Here is a 13,073-nt window from a genome sequence, read left to right as displayed (position 1 = left end):
TGGCATTATCCCTGTCATTAGGGTTATAAAGAGAAAACAGTTCTTGCCAATAACGGACTCACATTTTGTTGTGAGAAAACAACAGAAACACAAAAATAAACATAAACTATATACAGAGTAAATGGCCATCAAAAAACTGGAGGAAAATGAATGAATGGATCTTTCACAAAAATGGCCGGAAAGAGTTTTTTGTTTTTTAATGTATTAATATCTTTTGTTTGTATATCATCTTATGAATTTATCTTTCTTTCCTCCTGTAACTGAAGAATCCTCTCTTATAAAGGAACCTTTAAATAGGTTAAAAGGAAGGGGGTGGGGGTCTGAAAGAAATTCAGCAAAACTAATCAAATACATCAATCAAATTCAATGGTAGATGTGTTGTGTGTCCTAAGGGAGAGTTTTTTATTGATCTAGGGATAGAACTGATTACAAGATAAAATAGATAATTTTGACCATATGAAATTGAAAAGTTTTGTGCAAATAAAATCAACAAAGCTAGAATAAGAAGAAAACTTTTGTTTTTTACATTTACATAGTGCTGCAAGGTGTTAAAAAGTGCTTCACATTATTGTCATAATTGAGCTTAACAACATCCCTGTAAGGAAGGAACCACAGGTTTGTTTGTTTTTTTCCTGATATTTAATAAATGATTCAGAGGGATTCCTTCTCTTTCCTTTCCATATTACTAAGTTGACAAGGATTGTTAATTCTATATCCATGGCATCTCTCGTTTATGTTCCCTTCTCCCTGCTTGTAAAGCACGGCCTAATCGATCTCCCTTCAATGTCTTTCCAGTCTTCCCACAAACTGACAGATTTAATATTCCTAAGGTATAGGTCTAACCAACTTGGTATCCTGCTCAAAAAAACTAGTGGCTTCTTGTTACCTCTAAGATCGGGGAAGAGACTGGACCTGTGACTTCAGGGACACTTCCTCCACCAATGCAAGTTGCCTGGAGCACTGAGAGACTTGTCCAGGTTCACATAATCAGCATGTCCAGAGATAGGATCTGACTCCAGGGCTTCATGGTTTGTAGGCTAGCTCTTTCCATTACACTACAGCTACCTTGCCACAAGGATAAAATATAAAATCCTCAACCTGGCAATTAAAATCCTTTGGGGTTTGGCTCTAATCTTTTTGTAGATTGATTTCACATTACTCTCCCTCATAACCTCTAAATTCTTTTCTACTGTGTTTTATTTGCTCTTCCCCATGCATGATATTCCACCTTCCACAGAAAGGAAACTTTGCCTGAATAATCTCAGGGTTTTATATCCAAAGTATATAAGGAATTAAAAATATGTAGGATCTAGTGCCCCAGGAAGCAAATGGGCAAAAATAGTTTTCAAAAGATGAATTACAAGCTATTGATAACTAAAGAAAGATTGTTTTAAATCACTAACTTGAAAAATATATTGAAACAGCTCTTTTCCCCCCTCATACCAAATTGACAAAGATGACAAGAGAGTAGTCAATAATGGAGAAACTGTGAAAATACAGATCATTTAATATAATGTTGGTGGAGCTGTATATTCTTCCAGTAGTGCTGGAAAAACTATTTGAAATTGTGCAAAAAAAAAAAAATGTAGTTAATGTGTTTAAGATTCCACTATTATGCACGTGCCCAAATTCAATGATAGAAAGTTTCCACCTATATCTCAGTAGTCATAGTTGTCCTTTGCATAGCCGCAAACACTTAGAAACAAAGTAACAGCAACATTGTGTGACGATCAACTATGATAGATTTAGCTCTCAGCAATTGAGCTAAACAAGACAATTACAAAAGACATAATGGAAAATGCTATCCACAACCAGAAAAAAAAGCTATGGAAATTGAATGTATATTGAAGCATACTATTTTCATATTTTTTTCTTGTTGTTTTTCCCTTTAGTTCTGATTCTTTCATAACATGCTAATATGGAAATATGTTTAAAATAATTGTACTGTATAATCTACTATCTTTGCTTACTATCTTGGGGAGGGAGGAGAAAAAAGAAGGGAGAGAGAAAATTTGGAACTCAAAATCTTATAAAAATGAATGTTGAGATAAAGTAAGTGCCCATCTATTGTGGAAAAACTAGGTAAATTATTGTACATTAATGTAATAGAATATTACTACAGCTTTTTATTTACAGGTTATATGTATGGGTAATTTTACAGCATTGACAATTACCAAACCTTTTGTTCCAATTTTTCCTCTCCTTTCCCCTACCCCCTCCCCTAGATGGCAGGATGACCAGTAAATGTTAAATATATTAAAGTATAAATTAGATACACCATAAATATACATGACCAAGCCGTTATTTTGCTGTACAAAAAGAATTGGACTCTGAAATATTGTACAATTAGCCTGTGAAGGAAATCCAAAATGCAGGTAGGCAAAAATAGAGGGATTGGGAATTCTATGTAATGGTTCAGAGTCATCTCCCAGAGTTCTTTCTCTGGGCGTAGCTGGTTCAGTTCATTACTGCTCCATTGGAACTAATTTGGTTCATCCCATTGCTGAAGATAGCCAGGTCCATCAGAATTGGTCATCATATAGTATTGTTGTTGAAGTATATAATGATCTCCTGGCCCTGCTCGTTTCACTCGTCATCAGTTCATGTTAAGTCTCTCCAGGCCTTTCTGAAATCATCCTGTTGCTCATTTCTTACCGAACAATAATATTCCATATTATTCATATACCACAATTTATTCAGCCCCTCTTCAATTGATGGGCATCTACTCAGTTTCCAGTTTCTGGCTACTACAAAGAGACCTCCCACAAACATTCGTGCACATACAGGTCTCTTTCCCTTCTTATGAACTCTTTGGGATATATATTACTACATTGTAACAAATGATGAATAGCAAGAGTTCAAAGAGACTTGGAAGACTCATGGGAACTGATGATGTCAAATGAAATGAGCAGAACTAGGGAAACAAAATAAACAATGAAGGGGGGGAAACAGTCAAAAGCTAAACATTGAATAATTTTGATGACCAAGCTTAGATCTAGAGAAGAGTTTAGAAAATGTTCCTCATTTCATTGCAGATGAGAGGGACAACAGATATAGAATATTGCATTTACTTTTGGATATGTGACATATTGTTTGTTTTTAGTTGGCTTTTTAAAAATTGCCTTTGTTGCAAGGGATGGAAAAAGAGATATAGGAAATGAATGTATTGTAATAACAAAAGGAAACCATAAAAAAAAAAAATTAAACCAAATCTGTACAAAAAGTACAAAGTAATTTCTGTGTTAGGGCCTTTTATCCTTAGACCAGGTTATAGACTTTCTGTGGCAGGGGTACTCAAAGGCTGAACTCAAGTCCCATCTCTTTCAGGAAGTCATCTCTCATTATTCCAAATCCTGCTGATCTCTCTTATTCTTTAACTCTTTCTAGTCTTAACGCCACACACTTTTAACAGTTTCCTATCTGTCCTTTCTTTCCTTAGTCTGTAGAACAGGGAGGTATTGCTGCACAGATCTGTGCAGCACTTTTTCTTCATAGAGTTGTATATATAGTAAGTATTTGATATCTGTTGATTTCTTGAAATAAAAGCTTTTTACAAGTCTCTTAAATTCTGGGCTTCAATTAAATATAAACTGGTTTAAATAATCTTCAAGGCCCCATTCAATTCTGTAGCAGATGATCTTTGCTGACTTTGACTAGTCTAGTTACATACTGACCTTTTTAATTCCGTTAAGTCCCTTGGTTTTGGTTTTGGTTTCCCTCTTATGAATCTTCAACCACTTGTAGTCTCCTTGGACTAGAAATAATTAGCACACCTTTTATTTATTTGACAATTTTTAAATCCCCAATAATCCCTCAATGAGGAGACTTCCCTGTAGGTCCCATACAAATCAAAAAGGACATCCTAAGTCACTGAATTTCTCTATAGATAGTTTAGATAGATAGTTTAGATCTTAGCTCCCACTAAGATCAAGATTTAAGTCACTGAATTAGGAGAGTTAAACCTAATTGGGTAGTTCTACTGAAACCACCTTGTTATGTTAGCAACTCATTTATCTATCATTAGGTTAAATATATCTAATTGTTTTCTGTCCTTTTTCTAGTAAAACAGAAGGCTTGATTGCTTATAAGAAGAATTCAGAAGCCCAAGAGCATTGAGGATGAATCCTGGAAGATGTGAGACTCTGGATGATATGCCTGACCTCTACACTATCTTCAGAGGAGAGGTGTGCCCAAATTTCTGTTCTTTGGAAATTCGGTTTTTCTGGAGAAGCTGATTTCCTGATGTGTTTCTTTGTTGGCATCCTTTCTGCATTATGTGTAGCTAGAATGCTGGACTTCGACTGAGGAAGACCTGAATTAAAAATCCTTCTTGAGACACTTAGTAGGTCTGTGACCTTGGTCAAGTCACTTCAGTGTTCTGTGCCTCAGTTTTTCCCTCTGTAAAATGGTGTGGGTGAGTTGGACACAGTGGCCTCTTAAGGTCCCTTCCAGTTCTTGATCTATATCTAAAAATCTTTAAGCCAGACATGAAGGAAAACAATTGTCTTTATGACTTGGATAGTTGCTGAGATTAGAATTAATACTTTACAGTAGAAGACACATACAGGGATCCTGGTCAACATTAAAAAGGAAGTTGGTATAAAAAAGTTTGTAAGAAAAAAGACATTACAGCCCTTTGGATATTGGTAAATTCGGACTCTCACGCTTTCTTGTCAGCTTCACACTTAACAAGCAGTGCTGCTTTTCCTGGTGTTGGAGCCCCCAGGTCATGACCTTGGAGGCACGTAGTCCCAGTGAATAGATGAGGCAGGGACACTAACCTCTATGAAACTTGCATGTCAAGTTCTGCCTTAAATGAGGAACAGTGTATCCCACTCTTTGGGAACCAGTCCTCAATGAAGCTACTGCCAGGAGACAGCTTTTTCTGCTTTAATATGAGATATTTGTATATGAAATGCATGGAGCAGGGCATGCCTGGGAAGTGTCAAATTGCTTCCCCCCTTCTGAAGGTTGTAACTTGAAGTCAGTACAATTTGAGTTGAGGATGTTTGGATAGCCTGGAACTACCCAGGGACTACCCAGGAATAGTCATTCTTCTTTCTTTTACAAAATGCCTCTTTTGTGCTCAACCCTGTACTAAATGCTGTGGGGAACCCCAGGCTCCTACCTCAGAGACTTGGGGTATATTGTAGTAGGAGAGATAGGCTATAAAAACATGAACAATTAAAATAACAATATAGATCAGCAATTCATTATAGTAAGGAAAGACAGCCTAAATGGCTATGTTCACATGGAAGTAAGTGTTATACCAAAGTTTCTCCTGATTACAAAGACTTTCCAGCACTCATTTCTGTGCCTTTCTTAATAAGATGAGAGTTAATAGAGTAAATGTGAAATCCTACACCTGAGTTTTAAAAAATCAACTGCTCAAGCACAAGATGGGTGTCATATGTTATATGACACAGACTTAGGTGGTACAATAGACTTCACACTTAATAAGTCCCCAGAGTGATCTGGCCAACCACCAAAAATCCAGATGCAGCCTGAGGCTATATTCTGGGAATTGTGGTCTGGAATGAGGGATCTCTGCCTCTGGAACTAGGTAGTTCACATCTAGAATCCTGCACTCATTTCTGAGTGTCAAGTGGAGGAATCTAAGGAGGATCTTCCAGGATCTATAGGGCCTCAAAATCATTCTGAGTTTTAGTTGAAGAGAGTATGAATCTTTAGATTAGAAGGCACTTGGGAGACAAGCTACCTGTTTTCAAATATTTAAAAGGGGCTATTCTAGAGACATGATCTGCTTAATTCTAGAGGGCAGAACACTAGAAGCAGTGAAAGAAAATGGTAAAGGGGAGGACTTAGACTGAGACCAATACTCAGAGGTATTCAGAATTAGAATGGGCTGCCCAGGTAAGTAAAGTGCTCCTTGTTACAGAATATCTTCAAAGATAACTTAGATGATCATTGCAGACATTGTAAATGACATTCGTATTTAGGCAGAGACTGGGCAAGGAGACTTCTAAAATCCCTTTTACCACTGGAAGCACATACTTGTAATTGGGTGAATGGTGCTGGAAACATTACCAACAACAGAAAGGACTCATGGGCAAATCTTTTCAATTGGAATGAAAGGAACCTGAGAGGGAGCAGAAGAAAAGACAATAGTAAAATTTTCAATTTTTGGCTTGCTCTTGCCAACTGAGGTCAATTATCCTTGAAGAAATTTGTGTGGCTAATTCCTGATTCCCAGCAGTTGTGCTACTTACTGGCAGCTTCAGTATACTGCCCAGAGACCAAGCTGCTTGAAAACCAAAAAGTGGTTTGGTTTGTTGGGGATATATCTAAAATGTTAAGACTAAAGTCAAGACAGATCAGCAACTTTGCTCTGTGAGTTTTGTCTTGGCCAAAAGTACTGATTAATTGCTGGTAAACCTGTTGGTGTCAGGCAACCTGACTTGGCCTCCCCAGATTTAACAAGGCCGATTATTGGACAATAGAAAATAGAGTACATGCCTGAGCCTGTGCTTGAGGCTCTTCTACCATGATCTGATTGTACTCTGTTAGCATCTCCTTACAGATATCAAGATTGTCTCCATTTCATGATGAGGTTTTAGAGTAGTACTTTAGCAGAAGCTTCAAATAATTGTAACCTTTAAAGAATTGTTAAAACAATGTAGTGTTTACCATCTCTTTTTACAGATTCCTGAGGTATATGTTACTCTTAATACCTGCAGTTGGTCCTAGAAAGAGTAGGGATGAATGCAACTACAAAACACTCCCTATAGTACTAAAGTTTGTGGGTGGGTCTTAACAATCTAATTAAAACAATGCTACCCAAATTAATTTAGTAATTTAGTGCCAAACCAAACTACCAAGGGATTGCTTTAGAGAGTTAGAAAAAGTAATATTCATCTGGAAGAACAAAAGGTCCAGATTCTCAAGGTAAGTAATAAAAAAAAAGAGTAGAAAGAGGGCCTACCAATACCAGCTCTCAAACTATGCCTCAAGGTAACCATTTAATGGTAGTTAAAAAATAGAAAAATTGATCAGAAGGACAGGTTAGGTACATAACATAATGAAGCTAATAAATCCAATAAAAACTGCTAGAAAAACTGGAAAGCAGCCTGTGAGAAATTAGATGTAGAATAAGATCTCATCCAGGGGTCCTCAAACTACGCTCGTGGGCCAGATGCAGCAGCTGAGGATGTTTATCCCCCTCACGCAGGGCTATGAAGTTTCTTTATTTAAAGGCCCACAAAACAAAGTTTTTGTTTTTACTATAGTCCAGCCCTCCAACAGTCTGAGGGACAGTGAACTGGCCCCCTATTTAAAAAGTTTGAGGACCCCTGCCATAGACTGAAACAATCCAAATGGATCTCATTATATAAAAGATCAATCATAATTGAATTAGAAGATCAAGGACAAAAATACCCTTCTCAGTTATGGCTAGAGAAAGATTTCATGGCAAGCCAAGGGATAGAGAAGATCATAGAAGATAAAATGGACTGTTTTGATTACATACAATTGGAAAATTTGCACCAACAAAATCAAGGCAGTTAAAGTTAAAAGAGAAATATCTTAGGAAAAAAATCTTTGTAGCAAGTTTCTACGGCAGAAGCCTGTTAGCTAAGATATAAGAGACCTGATTCAAACATATGTGAATAACAGCACCATTAGATAAATGGCCAAAAGATATGGAAGTAAAATGTTGAATTATTATATGCTTTTTTAAAAGTTATCTGCTCATAGAGATTTGTGTTTCATATATAATCCTTTTTCCTGTCCTGTTTTGTGTATTGAAAATTCCTCTCTTTTTTAAAGAAAAGGGTCTTGTTTGACCTCCCCAGAATGTTTGGCATTCTTGCAATAAAATGGCAAAGTGTTGTCTTTGTCTTGGGCACTTAGTTTGTGGGGAAAATCCTATAACAGTAGCATCTCCTCTGGCATCCTCTGATGCTTTGTAGTCGCATGGAGGGGACTCTTGGACTTTTGAAAGCCACAGCAGCAGAGTCCAAGCTTTGACTGGAGTTATCAGACAGAACAGCACTCAGAAGACAGATCCTTTCTGTTTGTTCTCCAGGAAACATTCTAGGAAGTTGCAGTTCCAATTTTGTCTGGAAGGATTTCCCACACTAATGAAACCCCAAGACTTGACAAAAGTAATAACTGCCCAATCCTACTGGATGATATGAATTTCTTTTTCATTGGAAGTATGTTCAGGGCCCCTGAATAAAACCTAAGCCTGGGAGCTTAGAATTCTGAGTTCTAACATTGACCAAGTATTCTTGATCAATATAGATCCACTAGAAAATGGGAAGAATGAAAATTTTTCACTGTGGGATTTTGGATTGAGAAGTGGAAGACATCTTTTAGGCTACCTTGTCCAACCTTGTTATACATGTGAAGAAACTAAGGTCTAAAAACCTGAAAGTGATGAGTGCAATTTGAATCTTGGGGTTTTGACTCTAAATCCATCAATCTTAACAACATGCCATTTTAGCTGTGTTAGAATTAAGATTAATAAACTGGGGATGGGAGAAGCTCCAGGTGAGTAGTCAGGATCTGGGGTCAGGCCAATTGATTTTGTGACCATAGACAAAGCACATGGCATCTCTGTGCTACTATGTTTTCCCCTAGCCTGATCCTTGAAGGACATTCCATTTTCCATCTTCCTACCTTTGCCTATTGTTGACTCACATTCTTCTTCTTTTCTTCCTCAAAGGCTGACTCCCTTGTTCCCTTCAAACTTCTACAAGATCTCCTAGATATTAGTATCTTCTGTCATTTTGCACCCAAAAAACTTTTGCATTTATTTAGTAAATATTTTGTATACATTTAAATATTATCTTTGCCACAGAATGTAAGCTTCTTGAGGGGAGAGACTCCTTCATTTTTGTCTTTGTATTCCCAGTGTCTGACATATACTTTGCACTTCATAAATGATTACTGATTGATTTAGCTACAAAATTCAATTTCATCCTAATTCCTTGTTTGTGAGCAAATAAAAATGTTGATGGGAAAATGCTTTGTAAAGTTCATTCATTCACTCATTTGATAGGCATTTGTCTTGTGAGGTTTTTTGTTTTATTTTTAATTGAATGTTTCTCAGTTCCTGGTCCTAGAACTCTGCCAGCTTTCATACTCTGTTATTTTGTGGGCATCTACATGAGAAGAACAAGGCTGTTACTAAGGAATAATCCCTACAAGTTTTTTAAATTGCATATTTTACTCTTATTTAATAACAGTTCATGTGCTTCCTCATGGTGCAGAAATGGCCCTTAGGTTCTTGAAGACTAAGCTTGTAGAGCATAATCTCTGGTATGGGTACTAAGCTGGAAAGACTTTGAATATGGTTCCAAAAATAGATTTTGTCTCTTTGACTTAAGGCCTAGTCTAATTGTTAGAAGTTCATCACCAGTTTGACTGCAGGGTGATGACATTTTTGTCTAGGGCAACTCACAAACACCATCATCTAAGCTGAAAAGACTGTGTAATAATCTGTCTTGGTGGAAGGAGTATTTTGATGAAATCAGGTCCTTGAAGCATCATAGCAAGTATTCTATTAGCCAGCATTTCGGTAGTGTTTTATGATTACAGAGCACTCTGGCATCCATTGCTTCATTGGAGGAAAGATTTCTTAACGAAGATGGGATTTTAAATGGGATTTGAAGGCAATGAGGAGACAGAGATGAGGTGGGAGAGCTTTCAATTCGTGGAAAATAGCCATTTACAATACATGGAGTGGGGAAACAGTGTCTTATTGTAGGAATAGCAAGGAAGCCAGTATCAGTGACTCATAGAATGCATGGTGATTAAGTAGTAAGGTATAATAAGTGTGGAAAAGGATCAGGTAGTGAAGGACTTTGAATGCCAAACAGAGGGTTTTATATCTGATCCAAACACAAGGTTTTGTCTTAGAAGGATGGGGAGCCACTGGATGATTGAATAAGGGAATAACATTAGATTTATAGTTTAGGAAGATTAATTTGACAACTGAATGGAGGATGGACTGGAATGAGGAGAGACTTGAGACAGGCAGACCCACCAGCAGGTTATTGCAATAGTCTGGGCTTGAAGCGATGAGGACCTGTCCCAGAGAGATGGCAGTGTCAAAGGGGAGAGGACTTGACAACAGATTGAGTAAAAGGCTTGGGACAGAGTGAGGAGTTTAAAGATGGCACCTAGATTGGAAGCCTGAGTGCCTGGGGATAATGGTGTCCTTGATAATTATAAATATATAATTATAATTAGGGGAAAGTTCAGAAATGGGGAAGAGTTGGGGGAAAGATAATGAGTTTTAAATTTTGAACATGTTTCTTTTTTTTTTTTTGTCAGGTTGTTACAGTGACAGAATATGGAGCCTTTATTAAAATTCCAGGCTGCAAAAAGCAAGGTATGTTTCTGAAATGAGAAATTCATTCCACTACCTTTTATCCTATTCTATCCTAGTTGTGGCAGTGAATTTTCTGACAGCTGATAAACATCACAAAGGCCTCTGGTTGTCATGGTTGGATATCTTAGAACATTCAAACCGTGACAAGTCTCAAATAAAATTGAATAATTTTGACCCTCTCAGGATGGCAGGCTGCCTTTCTGAGTACCAACTGGAATATTGTCATCTTACTTTGGAATATGGATTGGAGATGATTATCTCACATTTAGAAATAAAATCATTATCAATTAGCATTTATTATATACCTGCTATGTGCTAGGAATTGCCCCTACAAACACAAACGTTGAGTTGTTCTTACTCTTAAGGAGCATACAGGACTGTTGGGAAAACAGTATGTACATATGAGTATATTCAAAATAATAACAAAATCAAGGTCAAGAATGAAGAGCTGTCTGGGGATCAGGAAAAATTTTGTTGGACAAGGGGGCGGGACATGAACTTTGGAGGAAAGTGGGGTGCCAAGAGGCTTCAAAGATGAAGGAGGACATCCCAGACAGAGGCAGCCTGGGCACAGGCATCAAGAATAACAGTCACACTCTACCTTTAGCAGGCATTGCACATCCTCGACCTCATTTGTTTTTTATGACAGTTTGAGTCCTAATGTTACTACTTACTAGTCTTTGGGCAAAACATTTAACTTCTCCGTAGGTTTTTTTTTTTTTTTTATTTCATGCATAATTTATTAAATTATTCTTTCTCTCTTTTCTTGATAAAAGTCATTAGAGATAGACATTTTTCCTTTTGGACTGCTTTGGTTGCATCTATAAAATTTTGTTGTTTCGGGTCATTGTTGTCTTTTTTTTTTCCTTTATGAAATTGTCTCTTGTTTCTAAGATTTATTCTTTGATCTACCAGTTCTTTAGGATTAAGTTATTTTGTCCTCCCCCAATTATCTTTTTTTCCCCCCAGCTAGACAATTGGAGTTAAATGACTTGCCCAGGTTCATACAACTAGAAAATGTTATGTGTCTGAGCCAGGATTTGAGCTTAGATCCTATGATATATCCTAGATGCTATGGCTTTGTCTGAACTTAAGATTGTAACCCTGCTTTTTTGAGGGCAGCTAAGGCTTAACAGATTTTGTTCAAGTTCTTTATTTTTATCTCTTTGTGAATCTTTATGTTTTATGTGTGTTCCTTGTAAATAGCATATTTTGGGATTCTACTTTCTTTGTTTTGTTATTCTCTTCTATTTTGCTCATAAACATCCCATTCACATTCATCCTATCCTCTTAAATTTTTCCCTTTCTATGATAATTGTAAACTCTTGCTTCATTTCTTCAAGGAATTTCGTATAGCCAAGTTGTGTTTTTGTTTAAGACTTTTTTTTTTAAGACTTTGTAGAATTATTCTTTCCTCCTGAATTTGTGTCTTGGGCATCCCTGAATCCATAATATTTCTTTATTTTTGGTGTCTTCTGTTATTTATTCTTTTTCCAGCTTTCCATCCTAAATTGAAGCTTTGTATAAGGTCTGGATTTTCTGCTCTTCTGGAAAGAATGGTGGAGCTATATTTGAGTCTGAGCTATATTATTTTGGGTCCTGCTGCTGTTTCATATGGATATTGATGCTTTGTTCATCAAGGATCTCAATGGCAGCTCACCAGTCTTTCACCAGCCTTCTAAGAAGGTTATTCAAGGACTTAGTCTGATTATTGGCTTCTTGGACCAAACTTTGTAGTTACCCAAAACCAGTTAGTGGTCTAGGTAACTCAACTATAGGCTTGTCCCTGGTCATAACTTGAAAAGACAAGCTCTATCAGTGCATTGAAGGCTACGTGGATCAGAGGTACAGAATGCCATCTTGCCCTTGGTCCTTCCTCCCTGTCCTAGTAGACAGCTAGTATACAAAATGTGTGGATATTCAGGGAGGACTAGCACCTCTGGTGTCAGGGTTTGCTGAGCACTTTTCAGGGCTGCTCATCTACCTCTGGTGTCCACTTGACACTCAACTCTCATCCGTGGCTCCAAGAAGCTGCAATGTGCCCAGCAACCAGTCCATGGTAAACCATCTCGGCCGATGGCTGATCTCAAACTCATCAGTAAGTTGGGGGATGGCTACCCCAGGAATGTGCAAACTTTCCCTGGCAGAAAGAGCAGATGAGAACATTTTGTTCCTTGAAAATGGCTAAAGCAGACAGTGCGGAGTGATTAGAAGTTGGTCAGACATCAAAGACATCAAGATCATTCTCTGAGCCATCACTGATCATCTTGACTTTTGTCTTATCACTGGACTTGCGGTAAAACAATGAGACTGATGACTTTGTGCAAGTCTGTCTCATTAAATAAAAATCTCAAGCAAGTCAAGACATCACCTGTAATGTCATTGGTCTTCTCCAAGATGAAAACTGAACAACTAGATAGTTATCATCCCCTGCTCTTTCTGTGGACTGAAAAGCTCCCCAACCTGAGTACTGAGCCAGAGCAGCCCAGTTTTAGACTTTTCCTTTGTCCATACTTCCTGCCTAAGTCTCTAGCAGACTTCTTGGCAGGACCCAATGCCAGCAGGCCTCTGGCTCTATCCCTGGGCTTCCCCTCACAATTTTTTCTCCTTAATGTGCCTGTTACCACTTGGTCTAGTGCTGTTCCCCTTTCTTCACTGGTGTAGTTATGCTAGGGAGTGAGGTTGGCCTGCCTCATTTCCTCAGCCATCTTGCCCC

General features: G+C 37.6%; 1 protein-coding gene across 1 annotated transcript in view; it reads left to right on the top strand.

Annotated features, from left to right (window-relative positions):
- The window catches only part of ZCCHC17 (zinc finger CCHC-type containing 17), a 52,512-nt gene that overhangs the window by 18,439 nt on the left and 21,000 nt on the right, over positions 1 to 13,073 (top strand). Inside the window, exons 2-3 of the mRNA XM_012546013.3 lie at positions 4,062 to 4,184; positions 10,300 to 10,357. Of these exons, the coding sequence (XP_012401467.1) occupies positions 4,119 to 4,184; positions 10,300 to 10,357 (124 nt within the window). The 5' untranslated portion in view covers positions 4,062 to 4,118. The remainder of the gene's footprint in view (positions 1 to 4,061; positions 4,185 to 10,299; positions 10,358 to 13,073) is intronic.

This window comes from Sarcophilus harrisii, chromosome 3 (assembly GCF_902635505.1).
Source record: "Sarcophilus harrisii chromosome 3, mSarHar1.11, whole genome shotgun sequence".
In the NCBI taxonomy this organism is placed as follows: domain Eukaryota; kingdom Metazoa; phylum Chordata; class Mammalia; order Dasyuromorphia; family Dasyuridae; genus Sarcophilus; species Sarcophilus harrisii.
The sequence above is the reverse complement of the archived record's forward strand: the minus strand, read 5'-3'. Positions and strand labels throughout refer to the sequence as shown.